Genomic DNA, 25044 nt, shown 5'->3' with positions numbered 1-25044 from the left:
TCGAGCTCCCACTCTCGAGCTTGAGCGGTAATCTAGATGATGGACAGAAGTTCTGAGATCGACAGCGCGCGGCTGCTAGAGTATGCGATTAGTCCCCCTTGGAAGAAGGAGGATCCTTCGAAGTGGAGTACTGACGAACCGAGATTGCAAGGATACGGCGAGGCAGCAGAGAAACAATGGCGACGTGAGACGAGCGTGATGTTGGGCTGGAGTGCGATGTTGAGATGAGTGGGTGGGAGTGAATGGGTCTATGCTGAGCTCTGATTGTCTATTGACTTTGTCGGCCGTTGATTGCTTGCTTGTCCAATTCTCGATCGAGCTCCTACATATCATCCAGCACCAAGCAAGCCAGCGTAGTGGATCCCCCCACCACACTATCCTTTCAGCCACCACCATCAATCTCCAGCCACACGATCGTCAATTCTTCACGACGAGGATCGTCGCCACCATTTTTGTGGAGGAATGGCACCCACTACCCGCCCAAACTTAACATTGACTTCGTCGCTTCCAACGACCGGCCATCAATTATCAATAAAGCCTTTATGATTAGACTAACGACCGCCCTCCATGCTCCCTCCCATCCCGCCCAAATGCAGCTCAGTGTGGCATTCGAAACATATCCCATCTCGCCAGCAAAAATAAACCGTAACAAAAAAGGTACAAGTACTGTAAGAGCCGCAGTGCCCAACAAACAGCAAAAGTTTAGTGGGGTAGGTAGTCGATATCCCCATGAAGAAGCATCAACCGAATAACCCCATCGTCCATCATTCTTCCCCGCCCTCGACGGAGCTCGGCGGATAGACAGACAGGCGAGATATAAGAGACACAAAAAACCAAACGCATCAATCATCCAATCTACAAACCAAAGCTATAAAGACAAGTGTGTTTATTAATCAAAAATAAAAGCCCGAAGGAAAGACGGTGGTGTGCGCAGGAACTTAAGAATGCTTAAATGCGCCCATCTTCTTGATACCAAGGCCCATCCTCTCACCAGGGCCAGCATGCTTCTTCATAGCATCCTTGATCCGCTTAAGACCGGTCATCAATGAACAGGTTCTCGGGCTCCAGAAGTGCGTTTCGAATAGCTGGTTGACATAATCAGGATCCTTTCCGTCGGTCATGATCTTCATGACGGCAGCATAGTATTTGCCGTATCCAGCGATACCGGCGAGTTGCGTGAGCCACATCCAGATGTTTCGTCCGCGTTCTTCGTTGCAGATCCTAGTGGCAGCGTTTTTGCTGAAGCAGTCTGCTCCAACATCAGCATGAGAAACCAAACCAACAGGTAAAGTGAACCACTCACACATGCACTCATTATCCTGCCAGGTAGGATCGTTGGCTCCCTCGACCGGCTTAATAAAGACAGTTGCAAACCTATAAAGATTATCATGCAAGACTCCAAAGTCCTTCTTCTCCTGGTTGCTCATGCCGTCCACATGCATTCCCCAAAGATCGTGAAAGACGATGAGAAGATTCATCATCTTAACCGAAAGGGCGTAAAAAGGTACAGCTTCCTTCCAATGGACATAATGCTCGAGACAACTAGTTGCACTCAGTAAATGTACGAGAACACAACGTAAGAAGGCTTCAACTCACAAATACCACATCCTCCTACGCTGAATCATTGTTTCGGGCAACTCAACTCCGTCCCACCTCGTCAGTCTCCTCATATAAATACCAATAACGTCCTCTCCGCAAGGATTGGGGATGTAATTGAGCCCACGAAGCTTGGCCCAATACTCCATCATCTTCTTCTCCTTATTCCGGAATCCGTTCCTGAGAAGCTCGACACCGGTGTCCCTAAGATTGAACAGTTCATGCTCTTTCTTCGCCGCGAGAACTCTGTGCGGTGCGGCGTTGTAGAGCACATAGAGGTCCTCGTTCGGAGCGGCGTCAAACTGATCGGGATCCGAGTCTTCGCTTCCGGGCCTGTGCCACAACCACCTGAAGATTTGATCGAACCAGATCTTGCTCGGTTGCATCTTATCGCACTCGATCGTCCAGAGCTCCTCGTTAAGATCATCCAGCCAACCCTTGACGCAACCGAGTTCGTTTTCATTGGCACCATGGTACTTGGCAGAGTAGTGAAGCAACTTGACGACGCTGATACGCTGGTGCATCTCCTGGATTTTGATCTCGCGGAGCTTATCCTTGAGTACCGAGTTGAAGTTGACATTTGCGATATGATCCGAGAGGCTAGGTAAGCTGATCTCCTGGATTCCGAGAGCGTGGAGGAATTGGTTTCGCAAGTCGGAAATCGTTTCGCCGCTTCCGTGCAATGGCGTTGGAGTATGATTGTCGTATCCGATGGCATAGTCGGGCTCCAGCTCCTCGGGGTGATCCGAGACACTGGATTCGTTCTCGGTGACCGTAACATCATCATCGACTGGCTCATCGATTGGCTCCTCTACTACTTCCTCAGCTGCCTTCTTGGTTGACTCTTGGATAGTCTCCTCACTTGGCTGAGACGTCGGGACCTTTGCTGGACGAGAAGGCGTGCCAGAATCAAGGTAACGAGCAGGAGGAGATCGCTTAGGAGGTTCGTCCCTCATAGCAACCGGAATCCTAGAACGATAGACAAGGTTCTTATTAGACCTCGAAGCAATGCGGATCTTTCTGCGTGCCACAGCATTCCTCCAAGCATAGATATCATCATTCCTCGCAGGAGTTGACTTCTTCTCGCTAACCGGTGGTTTATTCTCCGTGGCAGTCTTTCGGAAAGGGGAGGCGGTCGGCGGTGGGAGCTTATTCTTCGTCCTGGGCTTTTCAGGGGAGAACCTGAGTGGCGGGAACTTTTGCTCATCATCCTTTTCCTTTTCTTTGCCAGTATTTCCATGATACTTCTTCAATCCAACGCTCAATGGAGTCTTCTTCCCCGTTCCGTCTCCTGCCGAATCAAGAAGTCCGACTTTCCTTGCAGGAGTAGCTTTGGCCTTCACCTCCGGACTCCTCTGGGCGTAGCTGGCGCCGGCTTCCGACATGGCAGAGTTTCCGCTACGGATAGCAAGTGAACACTCCGAGGTGGTTCCGGTGGAAGCCTTGTCGACAGGCTTTGGTGACGAGAGGACAGGCTGGGGATCCTTAAGAGTCGACTTTCCAGGAGGTAGACGATAGTAAGTGTCGACGAGCTTGCAGGGTGAAACTCTTATGATGTATATCAGCAACAGCACTCTACTCCAACACCGCATAGACCCACGGGCAAGAAATACCTGGTGATAGAAGTCCGTCTCTTCAAAGAGTCTTGTTGAGGCAAAATTGGCAGTCGCTTCGTCAAAGGATTGCGGGATCTCTCGGGGTCTGGATGGGAGATGTCAATAAACGAATGCATGCAATGGCATATAAATAGACACCACGTACAAGCTGGGATGGAGGAAGGAAACTGATTGCTTCTTGTTCCTTGGGATGTAGTGATGTGTTGTCCCCAAGGAGGCATACGGGCAATGAAGGCTTGCCTGGTGAAGGTAAAAGGGAAGACGGCCTTCGACAGACGAGAGGGAAGGGACTTGAAGGAGCTCGATGAAGATGAAAGTGGGGCGAGGAGGAGAGGAGGAGAGGAAGAATTGAAGGCTGCGGAGAAGGAAGGAGGAGGGGAGTATATGGAGACTGAGGACGGTGTTGGGAAAGTACGGGACAGAACGAGGAGGACAGAACGAGGGAGGACAGAACGAGGGAGGACAGAATGTGAGAGGGCCGAGTGCGGGAGGGCCGAATATGGGAGGGCCGACTGTGGGAGGACAGAATGGGAGGGAATGAGAGCTGCTGGCTCAATCCTACACTAGCTTTATGCATCCCGCCTCACTCGTAATTCGATCATTGTATTCACATTAGCACCGCGTACTCCGAGCGACATCAATTAAGGAGGAACCGGTTCCGCAACAGTCGTGCTCTACCTGAAGTCGAATTCTATAATGATTAAGTAAATAAAAAGTACTCCGAGCGACTGGGACGGCGTGCCAATTGATAGGCTAACTATCAAGATCCTAGGTATTTCGAGTGTAGTATACAGAATCTCAAGTACAATTTTACTGCTCGCGCTCAATCTCCCGCTTGATTCCCCTCACCAAAGCCTCCACCTGGTCGGCTGCAGTAGTTTCCTCGCTAGGCAGGATGGGCACCTTCAGGCTGTCGGCAACACCCCGGAGGGCGCCTTCGCGAAGGGCAGCCGAGAGACCGATCGCGCCTTGCGTGAATTGCGGGGATCTTAGAACCTTGGTAATGATCTGCCTCTTCTGGCCTTCACTGGCATCCTTAGGGACCAATGCCGGCGGAAGATTGGCGATCATGTTATCAATGGTCTCCAACGACACGTGATCGATCAAGCCGACAGTCTCACTTGGATCGAGGAGATCGTGAAGTGAGATAGGAGGCTCCTGCTGGCGAGCTGGCCCACCGGGAACTCTGATCTGGGAGAGGAGTGACGTGAGGTCGAACTGCGGAGCAGCGGGCCTGACAACCGATCAAGACGGACACACCGTCAGCCTTGTTATCCATCTACAAAGTGAAGTGTACATCACGCAGCTCACGGACACAAGCAACGATTCGCCTCAAAGAGAAGCAATTAAAATGCGATTCAATACTCGCCAAGTGTACAGGACCACCCCAACCAAGCGATTTCGTGTAGAGCCATGATGAAGTGATGCCAGACAGGAAACAGGAACAGAAGCCAGATGGAAGCAAAAGGAAATGAAAAACCTACGCCCTGCCACCATCCTCGCCGCCGCGTCTAGGCTGTTCACCCTCCTGCTCAATCTCGGTGCTGTCGATCGGCGCATCACCCATCTCCTCGTCGTCGGCTGCTTCCTCGCCCTGCAGGATGCTGTCGATCTTCTTTATCCAACCCTTGTCGCGCTCGCTCCAGAGACCGGGCTGATTCGGGTCTTCCGATTGCGCCTGAAGCCAGTAGAAATTGCGCTGAGAGGAAGACAAAAACTTGAGCATGAAGATGCGGCCGGTTGGACCGGTATCGTGTCGTATGAGTTTCGCATCGCCCGGGAATATTAGAAGGTCGTCTTCGGGCTCGACGGCGCCACGAGGTTTCCAGCAGAAGTGGTGCAGCAGCTCTGGGGTTTTGAAGTGGTTAGTTTGTGGGTGTAGCAGAGTGCCTGCCGCGCGGGATGGGATGGGATTGTAGTCAGTACCTTCATCGGGATTCACGTAGATGTAAAGCAGACCAGGCTCGGGGCTCGGTATGATGGTGTTGGACTGTAGGAACAAGAGTCAACTCCAGGTCGCAGCAAGTAGCATTAGATGAAGCTCACTTCCTGAATGCATTTGCCGGCCTTGATGGCGATGAGGGGTTGGGTTGCGGGCATCGTGGTGGTTGGCTAATGGATGAGTTTGTTTGATTGTTTGATGGGGGGTGGATGGCAAACACCGGCGACAAGCAGCAAGCAAGCAGAGTGACGTGCAGGTGGAGCTCTGCTTAACTTAAGTTAGCGTTGATTCGCTAAAGAGAGTTGCCCGGCCTTCGTTGTTGAACACGTGCATGGCAGGGCTCTTTTCGCCAAGTCTCATCTAACTATCTGAATGATCTTATCTTACAGAATGATCTTATCTCTAAGTATTATCTCCACCATCTAGACCTACGCCTATCACTCTATCTTATCTTCTCTCAATCGCCCACCAAGAGCTAATCCCACACCACAAATGCCACGCCAGTCACAAGCCCTAAACCGCACGCGAACAGAATTCCCCACAATCGCACAGCGACTCTGGCAACCCCCGACAATTTCATAATTCTCTATCACCAAATCACGACAAACGCCAGCGCCGACACCCAGCAAGTCCGCGACCGAACGCCAAACGACTACCCCATCCCCCACCCCAGAAATGTCGACGGCCGATATCAAGCAAATCTCCTTCGGGTCCGGAAAGCGGGAGGTCCCGCTCAAGAGGTCCTCCAAGTGGTACCCTTCGCAGGAGGATGCGGAGCCCAAGAAGGTCGGTTTTCTCTGTGCGTGATGGGTCAATCTCAGCGGATCTGTGAGAGACGAGATCGATGGTCGGAAATGGACGAGTGGCAGAAGCAGCTGTGGGGACTATGAGAGAAGAGAGAAAGAGCTTGGAAAATTGCGGGAATCACGGAGAAGAGCCTTGGTCTACAGCTTTCGAGATGCAGATAGTAAGAGGAGGGAATTCACAGAATATTCATCAGAGAAAGCGGGTTCTGCTGCTACTGTCACTCCATTGTCGATCGTCCATCTCGAGCTCCACGCAACCTAAGCTTTGGGATATCATGCTGACCTGAGCTCCCACAACAGGTCCGCAAGTCCATCAGGCCGACCACCCTCCGTCCTTCCTTGAAGCCCGGTTGCGTCCTGATCCTCCTCGCTGGTCGTTTCCGGGGCAAGCGTGTCGTTTTCCTGAAGGCTTTGACCAACGGTATCCTGCTCGTCACCGGTCCCTTCAAGGTTAACGGCGTTCCTCTTCGCCGTGTCAACGCTCGTTACGTGATCGCCACCTCTACGACCGTCGACCTTGCTGGTGTTAACGTCGACAAGTTCGACGACAAGTACTTCGCTCGCGAGAAGGAGGCGAAGAAGACCAAGGAGGAGAAGCTCTTCAAGGGCGACAAGGTGACCGTACGTTGTGACCTTTCGACTCCTCATTGCAGCCAAGAGATGAAGGAGTTCTAATGTCTATTTCTACAATACAGAAGAAGGAGACCCCGGACATCCGCAAGTCCGACCAGAAGGAGGTCGATGCTGCTCTCGTCAAGAACATCGCCAAGGTTCCCGAGCTTAAGAGTTACATCGCCTCGTCCTTCTCGTTGAGCAAGGGCGACCGACCCCACTTGATGCAGTTTTAGGCTGGGGTACGGTTAATGGTTTCGTTGTTTGCTCGTTCAGCCCGCGCTTGATGGGAAATGGGTACTTCTGTTGTTGTACTGTTTCTAAATAAAACGCGGAAAATTTGGGAATGGGAACACAAAAAAGTACCTCTACTCTTTGCCGATTGGGTGTTCTGGTGGTGTTTTTTTTCTTCTGCTATATCTCTGTGTCTTTTGTTGATTTTACTGGCGAACTGGTGACAATAAACGGGGCTTCTCAGCATTCGTTGCAGGCATCCGTCCCAAGGCCTATCGCCTTCGAGTGATATTTGCACAACCACTACTCCGTTTACATGATACCTCGTCCCTGATATCCTATCCCTGAGCTGTATCTAGGCGCATTGAATCCCCAAGCGTTAGGGTAGCTGTCCGTATCGTTCAAAGACACGTGCTCTCGGTGCTCCCAGTACCCGGAGGTTGGTAAAATGTTAGGTAGACCGACTCACTCCGTTGTGACTGTTGGAATACCTGCATATCTATTGGGAAAGTTGGGACGGCCGATGGACTTGAGGAGAGTCGCGGCGGGTCCAAGACCACCCGTGCTATGCTCCCTCTGAGTCTCTGGCCCCCCGTATGGTAGAGAAGTGAGCGTCGTGACTTCGGGCATGTGGCTGCGACTCGGTATTTGTAATTGCACTGTAGGCTGAGAGAAACAAACGGTCGCAGGATGGCTCCATGGTGACAACCTGGGCGGCTCCGTGGTGACAACCTGGGCGGCTCCGTGGTGACAACCTGGTCCATTTCCGTGGCTTACCCTACCCACCGTCCAACCTTCGCACCACCCCCGACTCCGCTCCACATCACAACCAAGAATGTCGTGAACAGCCTAAATTTTCCGCAATGTGCGGAATCCTCTATTCCATTTCCTCAGCCCCCCGCTCACCCTCGGCCGACCACATTGCGCTGATCTCCCACCGCGGCCCCGACGCCATACGCACCCGTGTCGTCCACCGGAACGGACGGACGCAAAGTTTCACCTCCAGTCTCCTCTCGGTGCGCGGCTCCACCCCCATTCCACAGCCATTGGAAGATCCAACGACGGGATCAGTACTCTGCTGGAACGGCGAGGCATGGCGGATAACCGGTGTGCCACTCCCACCGGGGGAGAACGATACACTGGCGGTGTTCGAATTGCTTTTGGCGCGCGGGATAGATGGGCTTCGTGAACTTGAGGGGGAGTTTGCGTTTGTCTTCTACGATGCGCCGTTGGGCGTATGCTGGTTTGGGCGCGATTGGGCCGGGAGGAGGAGTTTGGTCATGCGGAGGGAGGAGGATACGCTGATGGTTGCGAGTGTCGGCGATGATAAGGGCGGCTGGGAAGAGATTGAGACGGGGGGTGTGTGGAGGTCTGATGTTGTTTCAGGGGAAATGATCTGGCATACGCTAGGAAAAGATGCGGAGATGGTGCGTAGCATGATGTGTGAGCGGTGGGTTGGACTGACTGACCGGAGGACAGTTATATGAGGTTCCAAAGATGAATATGGCCCTTCCTACTGTCGACGATGAGTCCGCTATCCTCAACATCGACTCTCCCGAGGTTTCATCGCTCCACGATGCGTTAGTCAAGAGCTTGCGGTTGCGTGTGAGAGATATTCAACTTCCGCCGGATACCGATCTCCACTCTCGCCTGAGGAAAGCCAGGCCTGAAGACGACGTCCGGGTTGCAATCTTATTCAGCGGCGGTGTGGATTGTACCACTATGGCTCGGATCGCACATGATATTCTTCCCCCAGACGAGCCAGTGGATCTCCTCAACGTTGCCTTCGAGAATCCTCGGATAGTAGCAGCACGGAACGCAGCAGCGAAGAAGGAGGGCACCAAAGTTGATGGCACCGATCCCGTCGAAATAGACCCCTACGCCCTTTGCCCCGATCGTACAACCGGTCTCTCTTCCTTCCACGAACTCCGCAAAACGTGTCCTACTCGGTTCTGGCGTTTCATATCCATCAATGTCCCGTACACCGAACTTCTCGCGCATCGCCCTACGGTGATCCACCTGATGCATCCACACAACACCGAAATGGACCTTTCCATCGCCCTCGCATTCTACTTCGCCGCACGCGGCCAAAGCGACGACTACACCACTCCCGCGCGGATCCTCCTCTCCGGCCTCGGTGCAGACGAGCTCTTCGGTGGCTACTCCCGGCACTCAACCGCGTTCCGTCGTGCCGGCTACCAAGGTCTCCTCGACGAGCTAAATCTCGACTTTCTCCGTCTCGGGAAACGTAACCTCGGCCGGGACGACCGCGTAGCCGCGCACTGGGCGAAAGAGATGCGGTATCCTTTCCTCGACGACAAGGTCGTGGCGTGGGCAATGCGCACACCCGTTACCGGAAAGTGTTCCTTCGGCAAGAGCGAAGATGACGGCATCGAGAACGGCAAGAAGGTGTTACGACTCCTCGCTAAGAAACTCGGTATGCCCACTGCCGCCGCGGAGGCGAAACGTGCGGTCCAATTTGGTGCACGAAGCGCAAAGACGAGTGTTGAGAGCCGGAAAACGAAAGGTACCGACGCGCTCGTCGTCTAAATACTCAGGTACTCAACTCCCGTCTTTGCATTTTTGCGGCAGGAAGAGGAGGGGAGCAATGATGATATCCAGATACTCCCGATGTCCTACGCCGTCGCAGCCACTTTGCTACAGAGAGTCTCATGGTTTACGTTTTGCCTGTAGGCACTGCTACCACTTGTAACCTGGCACAAGCGTGACCGTGGTTTATGCGGTAGCGGCGTTGGCGGCGTGTAACCTGGCTTGCTGGCGGGTGGACCGAGCTGTGGCTTAGAGAGACTGTGAGAGACTTGAAGGCAAGGCTGAGCTCGTGGTTTATAGGGATGCATTGGGGCAGAATACGGCATTGGGGAGCTTACTAATTGTGCCGGAGTAGATGTGTTGTGGATAGATGCGATGAATGCAAGCTTTTCTCCATCTGCATGTAGCTACTCGGCCAGCATGCGCCCTATGACTTCAAAGAGACAATCATCCTCATTCCCTGTTTTACAGCTTTTGTTTCAGTGATGGTGTAAATGTTGAACGATCTTGCTTCTCTCAGGCCCCGTGTACGCTTCAATGATCTCACTCGGTTTCAGTGGTCACGGTCAAGTGGATTATTATGTCCCTCGTTTAGACTTGGCGGTGAAGGGAATCTGATTATTTAAAGTCTTGGGCTCCTTTTATATCATACGCATACGATACTCCTTCGTTCCACATGTTGCCAGCTCTCTAGGCACGGAGCCGGACCGCTGGGAGCGAAAGATTTGTAGTATGTAGGACAGCAGTGGAGGAACCATGCCCTGCTATATCGGATCTGATCGGTCCAGACTAATCTCTTTGAGTAATCGTTACGTCGAGAAGATTCTGGCATTCTGGGGCCTGGAAACTTGCCTCGGCCATACGTACGAAAACTCTTAGGAGGATTATAGTTTGTCTTTCGATCTATTCAGCTGGATCTACCGGTAGCCTGTAGGCGGGTACGGTGGCCATTTCAGAGGGCGGCTGCTTTGGAAGACGAGCTCTTGATGTGACAATACAGAATTCTGCAGTTGTGCTAGGTACATCATGGCCATGTTATGGCCATGTACCGGGACCGCGGGAGCGCAGCAGAGGTTCCAAGACTAGCAAATACATTCTGGAGACGGACCTGCCCGGGGAGTGCCTAGCTCCCCGGAGGCCAGAAACCTAACGACGGAGTGCCTGAGTATGTAGCAAGCAACAGTAGTGGTCCGCAATCAGCGGTTCACCATCCGAACCCTCAACTTTGAGCTTCGGGCTTCGCCAATCTCCTCCTCGCGTGTCACCAGATACTCGTACTTTGTGTAAAAAAACTTTTGGTCAAAACGCCCAGCATCCAGAAACCAGTATAGTACTGCAATACCAAAACAATGACGCAAACCGGGCACCTGGCCTCCGTCGTCCTTAATACATACCGTACCTTCGACACCATACAAAATCCGGCGTCAAGGAAGCACAAACCTTATGCATACATACTTTATGCCCCGGACATCAGAGCCTACAACCCGCCTCGGCGTTACTTTGCGGGTAAACTGTCTGAACCCTAGGTTCCTGAGCTATGTCATCTCCGCTCCCGAGTTCCGTCGGGGATATATTAGCGGAGTCTGGCCCGGGGGGTAGAGTACAGGGAACCGCAGCCCAACGGCCCGGACACCGTAGGGGCGCCTACGTACGGTGTCCGGGCCGTTAGCTGTAACTAGTCCTGTCAGTCTCGTATGTATGTAGAAGCCAAGCGGTGGATAACGAGACTTGGCCGCTTCGTTCATGGTTTTCCTTCTTTGCAATGCATCCTTTTTTTCTCCAATCTCACTCACGGGGGGCGCGCATGACAGGACCTACCAAGTACCTAGCATTTACCCGCGAAATATACACCGGCGATATTAAGACGTACCCGCCAGAACGGGACAAGTCACTGTCGGCGTGCCTGGGCTGGGCTCTAGTTACAGAAGAACCTGGGGAAAAGAAAAAATATCTATGTAACACATCGAGTTCGCTAATGAAGGAGCGAGGAGGGGGCTGCATGCCGGGAATTTTACATACAGCTTACAGGCGCTGGGATGTAGGCGGGGGGATGTAGGGTATGTAGGTACAATTTGTAGATCTTGGGCTGGATCCATCGGTTTCACGGGCCGTCACTCTTTACATAGGACACAGAGGCACATAGACCTCGTCTCGTGCTGGAGGGAATGGAATTAGAGTATAGAGTAGAGTACTCTCTACCTGAAGGGATCTCAATGGGAGTATATAACGACCATATTCACCTCCCTCCATCTTATTCTCCTCATCAGCATCATCAGCTTCATCAGCTTCCAACGGACACTCACTCCCTCAAGCCACTTCGATTCACTCCCTTAGTTCACCATGAAGCTCACTCTCGCCGCTCTCCTGGCCCTCGCCACCGCCGTGCACTCGCACGCCACGCTGCAGTACATCAACGACAACTCTGCGGTCATCCGTCCTCCGCCCAACAACAACCCCGTCACCGATGGTATGTAGCTAGCTCCCGTCGCCTCTCCCTCTACAAGTAACACGTCCTAACAGCTTGGGAAAAATAGTTACCTCCTCCGCCATGGCTTGCAACGTCAACGGTGGCGTCACCCGTCCCACCAAGCTCGTCGTCGCTGCCGGCTCCACCGTCCAGCTGGAATGGCACCATGGAGGGCGTGACACGCAGGCGATCGATCCTTCCCACAAGGGTCCCGTGATAACCTACTTGGCCAAGGTACATTTCTCTCTCCCTCTCTCCCTCAATTCCTCCCCACTAACACCCCCCAGGTCCCCGATGTCGTTTCGGCCACCGCCCCCGAGTCTCTGAACTGGTTCAAGATCCAGCACGACGGTATGACCGTGCAGAGCGACGGCAGCCTGTACTGGGCTGTGGACAAGCTGGTGGCAGCAAAGGGAATCTACAGCGCTAAGATCCCGTCCTCGATCCCCAGCGGCGACTACCTGCTGCGGTCCGAGGTGATCGCGCTGCACGGTGCCAGCTCGGCCGGAGGCGCGCAGTTCTACATGGGATGCGCTCAGATCAGTGTTACCGGCGGTGGATCGGCCAGCCCCGCTACCGTAAAGTTGCCCGGCGCATACAAGTCCAGCGATCCCGGTGTTACTATCAACATCTACTACCCCGTGCCGTCGAGCTACACTATCCCTGGACCCGCTGTGTTCTCGGGTTAGATGGGGGTGGGAAGGGAGGAAAATGTATATTATGTGGAAGGAGGAATGGGAGTTTTGTGATGATATTGTTGAATGAATATGGACTCGAAGGAGTCATCATTCAGGTTGCGAGTGACTGTCTGTGAATGGCTGTAAAGAGCGTAGGGCTGAAACGTCGAAAAAAAACTATGGAATTATAGACGTTTGCCGTTTATTGTCTTCATCACATTGGCAATGTAATATGCTTTCGAGGCACAAAGCACACAAGGATCGTTTTAAGATCCGAGACCTCTTTGCAGATGAGCGGTGCAACCAGGGTCACTCCCGCTGCCTCTCCCCACCCCCTCCTTCGTGGCATCTCCTTTTGAAGAGGTAGAAGGCGAGACAAAGTAGGGACTCGAGGGAGCATGGGAAGCCGCATCAGGCCGCTTGACGAAAGTCGGGTTTGGCAGTAGATGGGAAACGGAGTGTGTATTGCCATGATCTAACGAGGTCGCATGTAATCAATGATTAAACAAAACAAATGCATTAGTAGTGCGCGCGTACGGCATCGCTCTCTCTTCTCTCCGCTCCTGCACTTCTCCCATTCTTCTGCCCCTGGGCTATTTGCTCTATACTCCTCCTTCTCTTCCCATGGGTTATCCGCTCTACCTACCTCTCATTAATTCCGTCGGATTTAATGCATAATTCCGTTTCCTATCAGTACTCGCCTCACACTCTGACCCCCTCAAGCTTACCAATAGGTATATGCGTAGTTCGTGTTTGGGCTTTAACTACGTCACGTTGGGTATACTAATCAGTTCGTGTTGTGGGTTTGCCGGTTGACGTCTCTCTGCGTTAAGACACGGCCTTACGGAAACTCGGTTCGTCAGGGGGGTTGAGCGGGGAGGATTGACGGGCGGAGAGGGCTGGGCGGAGAGCAATAGGGAACCGGTATCGAACTCGCGGTCAGCGGTCGGTGACAGTCAGGTGAAAATAGATATGTAATCTGTTATGATCTACTAACTAAGGTCAAATGCAATGATAATTAAACAAAAAAATACCGAAACTCGGTCGGAGCACTCGTGTACTCTGCAGATGTCTTTAGGTGGAGCTACCTATCTTTAGGAAGAGAGCATATCATACAGAGCACATGGTCGGAAGCGAAAATAAAAACTACGGTACCAGGGATTCCCGCATGGTCACCCACTGCAGTACTAACCTGGCGATACCATGCTTAACTAGGGCTGAGCGGACGGGAAGCCGTGTGTTCATGGTTCTATGACCGTAGCTATTTGATTTGTTGACTGTTGGTTTATGAGCAAAGCAGTACGCAAGAGAAGGTAGGTAGCCTATGGGAGCGAACCGCTGATGGAGTTTCGCCGGCGTTTCACGATTTGCACTAAGCAGGCACGACTCCGTATGGACAATTCCAAACTTTACGTGAAAACACTGGACTTTCAAGTTTCCGTACCACGCCGCACCAGGATATCTAGATCCTAACTCCTACATATATCTCTTCGGGTGAGTCCAGCCGCTTACTATAATTGAGACGTCATACCCTCTGCGGCTATGGCGGTTGTACGCATGCGAAGCGACCGTGTCTTCAACGTCCACCCAACCGTCAACGCGCCGAATCGAATTGAAACTAATTCTCCGAGCCTCTTACACTACATACATTCCTACATACAACCCACTTTTCGGCACCGCACTTCAAATCCGTCGGCAAGTGATCAGTGATCACCGTCGACAACGCTAGTCAGCCCGGGACAGTTCCGAAAAGCACGTGCCCCCTCCCCTCGATTTTGTAGGCAGAGTTCTCGGCAACTGCCATAAAACTCCCGGCGCCAGCTAGCTCCAATTCTTGCGGACCTTCTCGAAGCCTAGACCTGTCCACGCCGCACGGAATCAGGCCACGATGGAACTAGTAGTTGCCTGCTCTACTATAGGCTGGGCAGACGCCGCCGCGGCGCTTCGGTTGCACAGGCCCAACTCGAAGTTCCGACGACCTTGGAACTTTGCATCGAAAACCTGATAAGGCCGGATTATGCGGCGCCCTGGTTAGTTCCTACATGAGCTCTACTCGGCGCCAGCAGACGAAAAACGATGGCCGACCTGAGGCTCCCTTCTAATCCGGAACCGGCTAGATTGCCATGTAGGCCATCGAGTTACCGTATTATTCCTTCCGTGCAGTCGGAGAATAGTTACATGGGGCACATCATATGTACACAGCGATTGCGAGTTGAATCCAGTTGAGTCGAGTTGCCAATTGCCCGATGCGAATGGATTGGCGCTGGCATTCTCCCCCTTCGGACCATCTATGTACTCTACACACGCTATGGAAAAGTATGATGTGCAGCCGCATGGCTGATCACGCGGTCACTGCCTACAGCACCCACAGCACCCACTGGCCAGCCACCTCCACCTCCACCTCCAGTCCGTTCTGGTGTCCCGGCCGGACAGGCAGGGATTCGATGGATGGAGGATCCCCCCCTCCGACATGACGGGGGCTGGCTGGCTGGCTGGCTGGCTGGAAGAAACTAGGCGGCGCGGGGGGGACCTGGCCAGCGGCCAGCCACTCGGATCAACTCCGCTTCAGCTGTGTAGGAAAATCTGCCTTGCAGGTGAGTCCACTCCTGCTCCGACGGCAATCTTAGCCTGCAGCCCGCCAGACATCACCAACGCAATCCAGAACTGTGAAGCGAGGAAGGGAGCGAGGGAGGGAGGGAGGAAGGGAGCGGGGATCTCCAGCGGTGCCGAACGCAGTATTTGGGTACGTGCTGGTGCCAGCAGCTACCTACCTGTACTCTAGGTACATACAAAACTACTTGCTGTATGTAACCTGTGGATCATATAGAGTAGAGTACCGTACACGAACGTCCTGCGCGGTACCGGCGGTTGGTGGGAATTGTACGGTATGTAGGTTTCAGCCATATCTAGATGATATGTAGATCTCGCCTCACACATCAGCAGCAGCAGCATCAGCAGCAGGCAGATCGACGTCCGTCCCCCTGTGAAGGGAGTTTCAAAGCGAGACACGCAAACCCCGGGTCTAAGTAGTTAACGCGCATCCCTAGCATCATATGTAGATCCGCAAAGAAAAAAAGAAAGAAAAAAAAAAGCTTCATCGAATCCCCCCCGCAGTCCACTCGTCGCCGCTCAATTGCCCAATTGGATGGCTACAACCCTACATCTGCGCATCCGACTCGAAGACTAGGTGGAGTACTAGTAACTATCATCCGATCTGGGAGGTCCTTGCTAGACATCGATGCAAAGTGACGCAGTGCCAGAAACTACCTATGTAGGTACTATGTACTAATCACTTGTAGGCTTACGCTGAGATTGCGAGGGGACTACCTACTAACTAATAGTCGGTACGTATGTTCTAGTTAGTTACTATCGGAGGAGGAGCACCCTGGGAGTACGATATCATACGAGACATCCCCTGCCGGACAAATGGGTATAGCACATACCCAGGTAGCCGATCACGTTTTCTCACTCTGCACATCGATCCACGATCGAAGCATGAGATACGAGTTGTGGGGGGTTCGATGGGCTGCGACGCGCACGCACGCTGAGTGCTAGTGCTAGTATCTCCAGCCTCAATCGTAGCCGGGCGGGGTACGGGGGTCGGGGGTCGGATTGATAGATCACCGGCACCTACCTACCTACACACCGTACCGTACTAACTAGTACTCTAGGTACTCTACATACATACGATGATATCCAGTTCTCGAGCACTCCCCAGCCCCGACCCCGGCCCCTCGCTCGGTTGAAAGTCGAGCAAACGGGTCTGAGACAGCTGCTCGGAAGTCGGTTTTGTAGGGCGGGAATAATCGAGAGTTCCATACCGGTACATACTCCACAGATAGCTGCCGGTTCTACGGAAATGAATGGCGCCGCAGGAGATGGATAGGTGGGTTCTGCATCTCGCCAATCCCCCCCACCCCGGCCGGTACATAACCTCCCAAGGCTGTGGGGAAGAGTTGCGGAATTGTAACCCAAACGCGGTATTTCGGATATGTACTATGTACTGGTATGTAGTAGGTATGTAGTATGTAGTATGTGTGCTGCAATGCCAATCAGCTAGCTAGGAGTATGTATCCGCACAATTGCGACAAAGCTCTCCTACCTCGACGGAGGGCCATGCGGCAGCCTGAAGCAGTAACACCTCTGGCTCAGGCTGCGGTCCCTTTTACCCCACTTCCCACTCCCCACTTCCCACTTCCCACTCCCTACATACATTACAAACCACGGATAGTTATGCACACCGTGCTCTACATACACACAGCCCGCCGACCGAACCAACATCGCCAGGGACGAACCTGGACATGTATTGTACATATATACCATACATACATAAAACCGTAACTAACTAACCAGCTGCTAGTGCAGCTGCCCAATATTCCTTTCTTCCTTCCATGTTCCTTCCTTCCATCCAGCCGGATTCTATGGTACTACCTGGAAGGTATGTACCGTAGCTCCAATCGGCAGTTCACCACCGTAGCTACATACCGGTTACGACTCACCGGTATGTATGTTGCAACTTTCACTGTCTGACTATGTATCAAACCTGGGTAGTGGGAGGGGATCGTTCGAGCTTCGAGAAGAAGAACACTTCTGCAAGGAGCGGTGGGGGCCTCCTCTCGGGTGGGGGTGCACAGTGCACTTTGTCGAACGAACGGGGGATCGTCATACTTTGGAGAATTGGGGGCCGTGTTCTTGCACCTTTTTGGGGGGGCACTTCGGAAAAACCGAGGAGGCTGGAGCCTGGGGGAGAAGGAGAACTCAGGAGGAGAGTGGGGGCTGCGACAAAGGCTCGATTGACTTGCTGTCTATGTACATATCTACATACCTACGCGGTATGTACAGCAATCGCACTCTCCTAGGTACACATCATACATATGATAGATACATATCATACCCAGGTACATACCTAGATACATATCATAGCCCTGCACCGCATCAATCGGCACCCCGCGTATTCTTGCAGCTCGGAGGCTCGGACTCCCCTTAGCTACAGCCTACTGGTAGCTCGACATTATCCCCGACGTTGTAAATGCTTATCCTGTCTCTTGCACCCTGGAATAGGCATACGGTAGCCTCGTAGGTACATGGCATACGTACCTACCTACCTTTCTCCACACTCGGATGTAGAGTATCATATGTACATACCTAGATGGTTGACTCACGCGAGACCCAGACTACCAGTAGGTAGCTTCCCTTCTCCCATCCTCAATGATGGATGCCGATGACGCTCAAGCCTCCCGGGCGTCCTCCTGGAGTCCTGAACGTGGGGGAACACGTGCCCCCACGCCCCCTAATGTCTTACGGACGGTGGAGACCGTCCGCGCACTGTCCTGCGCGCATCACATCCACGGAAGTTCGTTCCATCCCCGGCATCACGAATCGCATCGCAAGCACCGGTCTCCTGGGGGGTCCATATGTATGCACACGAAGTTAGGGGCCACTGGCAATACCGACTTGCTATGGCGAAGCGCGGGGGAGCCACAGTGGCCACTGGCCAAACGCTGAAGCCGGGAATTCGATACCTACCTACTCTAGATATCGTGGCGCATCACATGATCGTAGGGCCGTAGTTAACGATAACCCATGATACGTACCGTACCCTGCGGACGTCGGATATACGGAGTAAGATATTCCCGGAGCCTGGACAGTGGAGGATCCTGTCCGTATACTATAGGTACATACTGTATATAGTAGTATACCTGGATAGGTAGTACGTGCGAGAGTCCCTGGATTCGGGAATCATCCCACCGTCTCACCCACATGCCGCGACCACCGGAGCGGGGGATACGACTGCTGTGGTTATAGATAGTATACGAGTACTCTAAAATGGCATTCCAGATCGCAGGGCCGGAGGAGGCGATACTTTACATACGGTACTCTACTCTAACTGCTCTACTCTACGACAGCTGTACGTAGCGAACCCATAGTACCGTAGACCGTAGTTAGGCACTGTAAAAAGTCCGTCCGAATCGCGGACCACTCACGGGTCCCTGTGTCGGCGTCGTCGGCATTTTCGGCGTTTTCGTGTCCGTGTCCGTCCGTCTGTCTGTCGGAAGTGTCCACTCCCATTCACCACTCCCAACCGACCGACTGACTGGAGAAGCCATCCCGGCGGCACTGACTCAATTACCTACTCTGCCCCACCCTGTTTATTCCGTCGAGTTCCGTCGAGCTCCGCTCACGCTCACGCTCATGCTCGCGACTCACGCTCACGCTCACGACTCACGCACGAGCGAACCCCCCACCAAGCCGGAATGTACCGGCGAATGACCCCCCTCCCTCCAATCCTATACAAAAGACAAAAGTAGCGTACAGCACAGTACTCGTACTCTACATATGCATAACCAACCACTCCCAAACCTTCGGACACTCTGGCCGGGCGACCAGCCAGCGCAGACGTTGTCCGGCGCCGGCGTGGCGTGGCGTGGGGTTAAACTTCGAGGTTGGGTGTCTACGTACTCTACTGCGTATGATCTCACATCCCACCCAGGCACCCACGAGCCTGGTGCATCCGGCCGATGCATATAGGAATATCAATATCAATCAATCAGGCAACCAAGCAAGCAATCAAGCAAGCAATCGATTCGCCACGAGGTGCACGTTTTTTCTCCTACTTTCCTTCTTTTCTTTTTCTTTTCTTTTTGCTTTCTTTTTACTTCTTTTTCTTTTCTTTTTCTTTTCTTTTTGCTTTCTTTTTACTTCTTTTTCTTTTCTTTTTCTTTCTTTCGTTCGTTCTTTCGGTCGGATCAGCAAGAGAACTGAAGGTGGAGACCGCAGCATGTGCGCCTGGATTGGCCCGAGGTGGGATGCACTGTACCTGGTTCCTTGTGGGGACAGGCGCGTCGGTGGCCAGCTAGGACGTTAACCACCTATCCGGGCATGCGGGGAGTGGAGGGGCGCGAGGGGGGGTTAGGAGGGGTGACGTTGACGTTGATGGTTAGTAGCTGGTTGTGGCATGCGGTGCTGCAACCGACGCCGACGCCGACGCCGACGCCGACGCCGACGCCGACTCCAACGTCGACGACGTTCGACTCAATCGGCCGCCCAAGCCCATGCCCCCCACCCATGCCCACGAAGAGACGAGACTCGAGGAACGAGATCGGTGCTTCTGCTGCCAATGATGAAACTTCAAACGCCAAAAACCATAAAATACATGGCAAAAAAGAAAACCGAGACAAGCCAGCCAGCCACCCACGCACCGACCCACCGCCCGCCCACAGACCGGACCCCAAAATCGTGCAATCGTGATCGTGAATCATGATCGTGGGGGCTCTTCGATCGATACCACCACCACAACCACTACCAGCACCATCATCGACGTCGAACGGTCCAAGCCCATGCCCAAGCTCATGCCATTAGGTATAGTGCGCGAAAAGAAAAAACAGGAACAGGAACGAAACCCGGGAAGGAAAAAAAACACCCCATCTACACCGTACCCACCGCAGCCCACCACAAGCAAGCCCGCCGCCACCAAAGCGCCACCCAGTACCCCCACCAGCGCCCCCACTGCCCCCCAGCGCCCAAACTATATACAAGAATCGTGATGCGTGAACGTGAACGTAGGAATTTCGTAGCGGTGGAAGGTGGAAAATGGATTGGTCGCCGGGATAGGTACAGGTACGGGTGCAAGGTGAACTGTGGTCTACCCCAGTAGGTAGGTGGGTAGACAGCTGCCCTGGCCGTGGCGAGGAGACGGAGGAGGAGGCGGAGGAAGCGTAGGAGGTGGTGGCGGAGGAGGCGAAGGAAGCGGCGGTGGAGGAGGAGGATGGAGGCGTAGGGGATTGACGGCTCGAACCATTAGAGGAGCGGCAAGGAGAAAGATGAACGAGTGTGTGGTGGACCGATCCCGCTCAACTGCTGAGCATGGCCGACCATTTCTGACGGAACGATTTGAAGACTGGTGCTCGAGGTTTCCGGCAGTAGACGCAACTCAGGCAGAAGTTATGGCCGCAGTCGCACGTTGTGCAATGGCTCTTCTGCCCGCACCGACAGCATGTCCAGATCATCGTGGGTGTGAAGGTGGATGTGTGTGTGTATGTGTGTTTGGGAGAGGGTGGGGGGATGTTGAATGAGTTCGGTCCGGTGATCTGGTCTGGTCTGGTCGGGGTCCGGCTTTGGTTTTGGTCGGGGACGGATTATTTATCTGTGGTCTCGTGTTCGTCTGATTCGATAACTATCGGAGTTCGGGTGGGGTGCGTAGGATCTCTTGGTGCTTGGGTCTGCCTGCCAGTTAGTTAGCGCTTGTACTCTATGTAGCGAGGGGGTGAGGGGAGGGGAGTGGACGTTGCTCGGAGAGTCGGCCAGGATTCTGCTCCCTACATACCTCTTTCACTTGTGCGCCGGCAACTACCTAGGGCTCTGGTTTGTAAGGAATATCCAAAGTTTGACGACGCTGATGAATTCTCCACAGTCAGGAGTTTCCGGAAGATGGTCCTTGGCCGACTCTTTAAATGGCGTTTGGCCCGTGATTGACTTTCGCGATTTGTGCCCCTCTCGAGAATGAGGAGAAGTGAAACCGAGGAGGAAGACCAGGAAATTTGCCACTCGGGAAGGTGCAACTTTTTTTCTTCTTCTCTTTCCCTTCTTTTTTTTTCTTCTTCTTTCGCTTTTCTCTTTTACGCGACGAACGAACGAACGGTGACGGACGGACGCTAAGGACGATGATGATGCGTGGTTGGGTTGTGACAGCTTCCTTCCAGAAAGAAAGAAAAAAAAAACCCTAGCTATTAAGGATGTGGCACCCCTCCTTCTTCTGGCACTGATGACGGACAGCGCCCAAAAGCGGTTTCGTTTGCTTTCGCTATGGGTTTATGCTTTACGCCTCTTTTGCGTTAGGCCGAGTGGTTGCCTGTATGGAGATATAGCAGCCGGGGGCGAGCACGAGTGGAGACGGCGTTCCCGTTCGGATTGGTCTCTGGCCTGGCGTGCCACTAACCGACACTTAGGGTCGTCTTGTAGGTGGCGTGCGTTGTGTATAACTTTCGGTCGGGGGGGAGCGGGGGAGCGGGGGGGAGGAGGAGGCGAGGCGCGTGTGAAGCTGGAGATTCGCACGTAAGGCGTGGGACGGTGGTGATGGGTGTATATCGGGATCACTGCAGCGTAGGAGGACGGGAATCCGAGACTTGGGCTGACTGTTTGTCTGACTGACCGACCGACTGACCGACCGACCGACTGATTGAGTGATTGAGTGATTGAGTGATTGACCGACCGACTAGTGAGTGAGTGGAGCGTGTGTTGCGTGTGTTGCGTGTGGTGGATCCTCGGAGTGACGGGAATCGCTTTGTCGGTTGTTTTTTTGTTCTGTGCGTGCACGGACTTTCCGACTTTCTGGGCTGACTTGAGTTTTTGTAGGACGGGCGAGTATGGAACGGCCGGACGGGTACTGAGGTGCATCGGATCTCTACATATACTCGCGCACGGCATGGCATGGCAGCATACATAGCAGCCTCAGCCATGACGGTGACGGTGACGGTGACGGCGGTGGTGACAGTGACGGCTCTGCTCGCTCGCTCGTCCGTCGCTCCTCGGTCGTCTCCCTAGAGTCGACGCGGTGCAGGGAAGATCCCCGTCTACGAGGGGAGGGTAGGGAAGGGAAGGAGGGGAGGGAGGGGGTGCAAAGGTAAGCAGAACACAGGCAGAGCACAGAGTGCAGGTCGCAACGGACCGACTGGGTAGATACCTACTACCTAGAGCGTCTCCTACATTAGTTGCCTGCCTGCCTGCCTAACCACCCACTTCTGATACTACGGTACTCTGCGTATGTTGCGTTTGTGGGTGCGGGGAATGCCTGGAGTGGGGGGGGTTTGGGGGGTTTGGGACCGGTCGAGGTGGAGGAGGTGCCTCGTTCGATTGCTCGCTCGCTTTCCAAGCATGTGGTCGAGCGACTACTATACATATCGGGATTCGGGAGCCACTCGGATGGCGCTTCGGAGTCTGACGGATGGCATTCGGGGGCCTGAGACTCTGACGGATGGCATTCAGTCTACTTCCTGGAGCTGAGGAGGCTGCTGGCCGTCAAGCCGATGTCCGCTAGAGCACCCAAGCACCTCAGGTCCCCGGCTGGCTCTCTGGCGTGTGCTACTGCTGCCCTCGATCGCAGTGCTGCTGCCCTGCCCCTCGATCGCGGTGGTGGGGCGGTGGACCGTGGTCATGAGATTGCGGAAGAGTAGGGAACCCCCCGCTCCCTCCGCGGGCAGCGTTACCGCAGCTGGATCTGGCTGCCACCTTCGGACGTCAAACACCATGGAGCCGGCGCCCATGGGCCATAATCAATCGTGCCTCGCAGCGGATACCACTTCGATTCGACGCGGTACGTACCTACGGGGGCTGTCGGTCCACGGCCACCTACGGTACTCTACCCGCGGTACATTGCCGTATAGTACCGCTGGACAACGTGTTTCGGGTGTTTAGTGACCGCTCGTGGCGCATACCGTAAGTACATAGTGGTGGGTATAGTACTCCACGTGCAGACTCCAGAGCTCGGCCCAAACGCTGCACGTCTTCAGGCCCGAGTTTCGACACCTCCGGAGAGCCACTACTAACTACTACTACTGCTACTACTATCTGCTAACTATTACTATATAGAGTCGAAACTAGTAACAAACTACCCGATGCACAACGACGTAGCTGCTTCTACTGAGCCTAGGTTCTTCCTGCGAGTACCGGTAGGCTTGCGAACGAACGAACGGACCGACGAACGAACGAACGAACGAAAAGCGCTTCCACGGTGCACCGCACTGCACTGCACTTGCAGTGGGGAGGGGGAGGGGGGGTTGAGCACTGTACTCTAGGTAAGTATCATATGATACACCAGGGTGTGTGTGCAGCGAGCGCCGCATCATGACCACGACCACGACCACGCCCATGCCCACCTCGACGTGTGCAGTGTACAGCCTTCCCCCTTTTCCTCCCCTCTCCCCTCCCCTCCTCTCTCCTCTTTCTTCACGATAGTAGGGCCGCATAATAACTTCCTTCCTCCGCCGGATGCCCTTGGAGTAGGTAGGTGTAGGTATACGTGTTCCTATGCAGCAGCTGCCTAGTCACCAGCGACAACCCTACCTAACACCATCACCATCGCATACACGCACGCGGGTTTGAGTTTCGGCGGAATGACGATCCTCTTGGAGGAGGAGGAGGGGGAGGGGGGGTGTCTCTCTTCGCCTGTACTCTAGAGTACTCTACCCTACTCTCCAGCTGCCTGCCTGCCTCTGCCTCTGGGATGATATCTGGAGAAGGTGTTGTGTCTCCTCCTCCTCCCCTTGCTCGTGAAGGATCGACGGTCAGCGCATCAGCACGACCATCCCGGCACCGACAATCCGTTCGACCACACCACTCCGACTGGTGGGGTGGGGCGGAGGAGTAGGAAGGAGCAGGAAGGCGGATCAGCAGGAGGAGGAGGAGGAGGGGCTTGCTGCTGCTGTGGCTGCTGGCTGGATAAGCAATCCCAATCTTGGGGGTATGAACCATACTGCTGGAACCAGGGGCGCTCAGGTAAGAAAAACAAATCATTATTCTTCCGCCCATGCCATCCGACTGCATTAGTTTTGTCGATACTCCCTTCAAGAGTCAATGGGCCAACCAGAACGGAAAAAAGGCTGCACCGGATTACCTATAAAATTTCGAAAAAATACCCAGGAAGGGGATCGCCCGCATCGCCGGCAAATGATCTTTCCTTTCCTTTCGGTATCGTATCCATCTCGCTTGGAGGTAAACTGCGAGCGTGCTGCGTGCCCCTTCCGATTGCCCGTGGAATAGGTATTTCGGGCTGCAGTGCATCATCACAGTCCAGGACTCCACGCCGCACCGAGGCCATGTGCTGCGCGATGGGGGTTATTACTGCTACTATTACTGCTACTATTACTTCTACATACCACCGCCAACAATAGTCGTACCGTAAAGTGCAATTGAAACCTGGGAGCAGCAACGCCGGGTAGGCACAGTGTTCAACTTCGAACTTCGATCCGCTGGACCGCGCAGCTTGCGGCTGACGTTCCACGACGGCACCCAATGCCATGTGCGCACTCAGCTCCTGCTCCTGCTCCTCCTGCTCCTCAACATCGATCCGGGCTGCGGTGTGAACGGGAGGCTACCTGCACCTCCCGCGTCGACGTCGTTGTCCGTGTTCTCTGCGTTCTGCGTTCTATGCGCTCCGAATGCTCACTATGTTCTGGCTGGCTGGCTGGCTGGCTGGCTGACTGGCTGTATGCCCGTCTTCATGTCGTGCACCCCGCCTCCGTGCGGACATTTCCTCCGTAGTCATCTCGTGTCTCTGTCTCTCTGTCTTCCTCCCTCCCTCCCTCTCTCTCCCTCCCTCTCTCTCTCTCCCGACACTCGGCGCCGTACGAGAGAGGCCATATAGTAGAGTGGCGTACATTACATACACCCACAGATGATATAGATCGGTGTTACACCGACCATCCCGTCGTTCATCCATTAATTCATTCATTCATTCCTCCATTCATTCATCCATATTCAAGAATCGTGATGTCTGGTCTCTCATGTCTTCTAGCGTCAAGTTACTCAACTCTAGCCGATTCAAGCTTCC

At 53.8% G+C, this 25044-nt stretch overlaps 6 protein-coding genes across 6 annotated transcripts; 3 read left to right on the top strand and 3 right to left on the bottom strand.

Annotated features, from left to right (window-relative positions):
- Positions 1–906: 906 nt before the first annotated feature.
- BZA05DRAFT_398731 (uncharacterized protein) lies at positions 907–1660 on the bottom strand. Its single transcript, XM_051483739.1, has 3 exons — positions 1597–1660; positions 1304–1542; positions 907–1249 (listed from the first exon to the last, which is right to left on the bottom strand). Exons 1-3 carry the CDS (start codon positions 1623–1625, stop codon positions 939–941), a joined length of 579 nt encoding a protein of 192 aa, XP_051339538.1. The 5' UTR covers positions 1626–1660; the 3' UTR covers positions 907–938.
- Positions 1661–3884: 2224 nt separating this feature from the next.
- BZA05DRAFT_398729 (proteasome complex subunit Rpn13 ubiquitin receptor-domain-containing protein) lies at positions 3885–5407 on the bottom strand. The gene is made up of 4 exons (XM_051483738.1): positions 5259–5407; positions 5139–5202; positions 4697–5060; positions 3885–4446 (listed from the first exon to the last, which is right to left on the bottom strand). The coding sequence occupies exons 1-4, from the start codon at positions 5310–5312 to the stop codon at positions 4023–4025; spliced, it is 906 nt and encodes a 301-aa protein (XP_051339537.1). The 5' UTR covers positions 5313–5407; the 3' UTR covers positions 3885–4022.
- Positions 5408–5648: 241 nt separating this feature from the next.
- BZA05DRAFT_398725 (60S ribosomal protein L6) lies at positions 5649–6678 on the top strand. The gene is made up of 2 exons (XM_051483737.1): positions 5649–5940; positions 6261–6678. The coding sequence occupies exons 1-2, from the start codon at positions 5830–5832 to the stop codon at positions 6633–6635; spliced, it is 486 nt and encodes a 161-aa protein (XP_051339536.1). The 5' UTR covers positions 5649–5829; the 3' UTR covers positions 6636–6678.
- Positions 6679–7605: 927 nt separating this feature from the next.
- Positions 7606–9399, top strand: BZA05DRAFT_50074 (asparagine synthase-domain-containing protein). The gene is made up of 2 exons (XM_051488365.1): positions 7606–8233; positions 8286–9399. Exons 1-2 carry the CDS (start codon positions 7670–7672, stop codon positions 9354–9356), a joined length of 1635 nt encoding a protein of 544 aa, XP_051339535.1. The 5' UTR covers positions 7606–7669; the 3' UTR covers positions 9357–9399.
- A 2173-nt stretch (positions 9400–11572) lies between these two features.
- Positions 11573–12512, top strand: BZA05DRAFT_436409 (glycoside hydrolase family 61 protein; the record flags this gene model as incomplete). Its single annotated transcript, XM_051486409.1, has 3 exons — positions 11573–11823; positions 11891–12057; positions 12111–12512. Exons 1-3 carry the CDS (start codon positions 11697–11699, stop codon positions 12510–12512), a joined length of 696 nt encoding a protein of 231 aa, XP_051339534.1. The 5' UTR covers positions 11573–11696.
- An 8480-nt stretch (positions 12513–20992) lies between these two features.
- On the bottom strand, positions 20993–22200 carry BZA05DRAFT_50040 (uncharacterized protein). Its single transcript, XM_051488364.1, has one exon. The coding sequence runs from the start codon at positions 21921–21923 to the stop codon at positions 21309–21311; it is 615 nt and encodes a 204-aa protein (XP_051339533.1). The 5' UTR covers positions 21924–22200; the 3' UTR covers positions 20993–21308.
- Positions 22201–25044: the final 2844 nt, after the last annotated feature.

This window comes from Tricharina praecox, assembly GCF_024521635.1.
Source record: "Tricharina praecox strain CBS 144465 chromosome Unknown BZA05scaffold_12, whole genome shotgun sequence".
Classification (NCBI taxonomy): domain Eukaryota; kingdom Fungi; phylum Ascomycota; class Pezizomycetes; order Pezizales; family Pyronemataceae; genus Tricharina; species Tricharina praecox.
Note: the sequence above shows the minus strand (reverse complement) of the source record. Positions and strands in the feature narration are given on the sequence as shown.

Coding starts and splice junctions, on each gene's coding strand:
- BZA05DRAFT_398731 (XM_051483739.1), bottom strand. CDS start 1,625: ATGATTCAGCGTAGGAGGATGTGGTATTT. Junction 1,543..1,596: donor CGTAGGAGGATGTGGTATTT/GTGAGTTGAAGC, acceptor GAGTGCAACTAG/TTGTCTCGAGCATTATGTCC. Junction 1,250..1,303: donor GCAGGATAATGAGTGCATGT/GTGAGTGGTTCA, acceptor ATGTTGGAGCAG/ACTGCTTCAGCAAAAACGCT.
- BZA05DRAFT_398729 (XM_051483738.1), bottom strand. CDS start 5,312: ATGCCCGCAACCCAACCCCTCATCGCCATCAAGGCCGGCAAATGCATT. Junction 5,061..5,138: donor CTACGTGAATCCCGATGAAG/GTACTGACTACA, acceptor TCAAAACCCCAG/AGCTGCTGCACCACTTCTGC. Junction 4,447..4,696: donor GGCGAGGATGGTGGCAGGGC/GTAGGTTTTTCA, acceptor ATCGGTTGTCAG/GCCCGCTGCTCCGCAGTTCG.
- BZA05DRAFT_398725 (XM_051483737.1), top strand. CDS start 5,830: ATGTCGACGGCCGATATCAAGCAAATCTCCTTCGGGTCCGGAAAGCGG. Junction 5,941..6,260: donor AGGATGCGGAGCCCAAGAAG/GTCGGTTTTCTC, acceptor CTCCCACAACAG/GTCCGCAAGTCCATCAGGCC.
- BZA05DRAFT_50074 (XM_051488365.1), top strand. CDS start 7,670: ATGTGCGGAATCCTCTATTCCATTTCCTCAGCCCCCCGCTCACCCTCG. Junction 8,234..8,285: donor TAGGAAAAGATGCGGAGATG/GTGCGTAGCATG, acceptor ACCGGAGGACAG/TTATATGAGGTTCCAAAGAT.
- BZA05DRAFT_50040 (XM_051488364.1), bottom strand. CDS start 21,923: ATGCCGTGCGCGAGTATATGTAGAGATCCGATGCACCTCAGTACCCGT.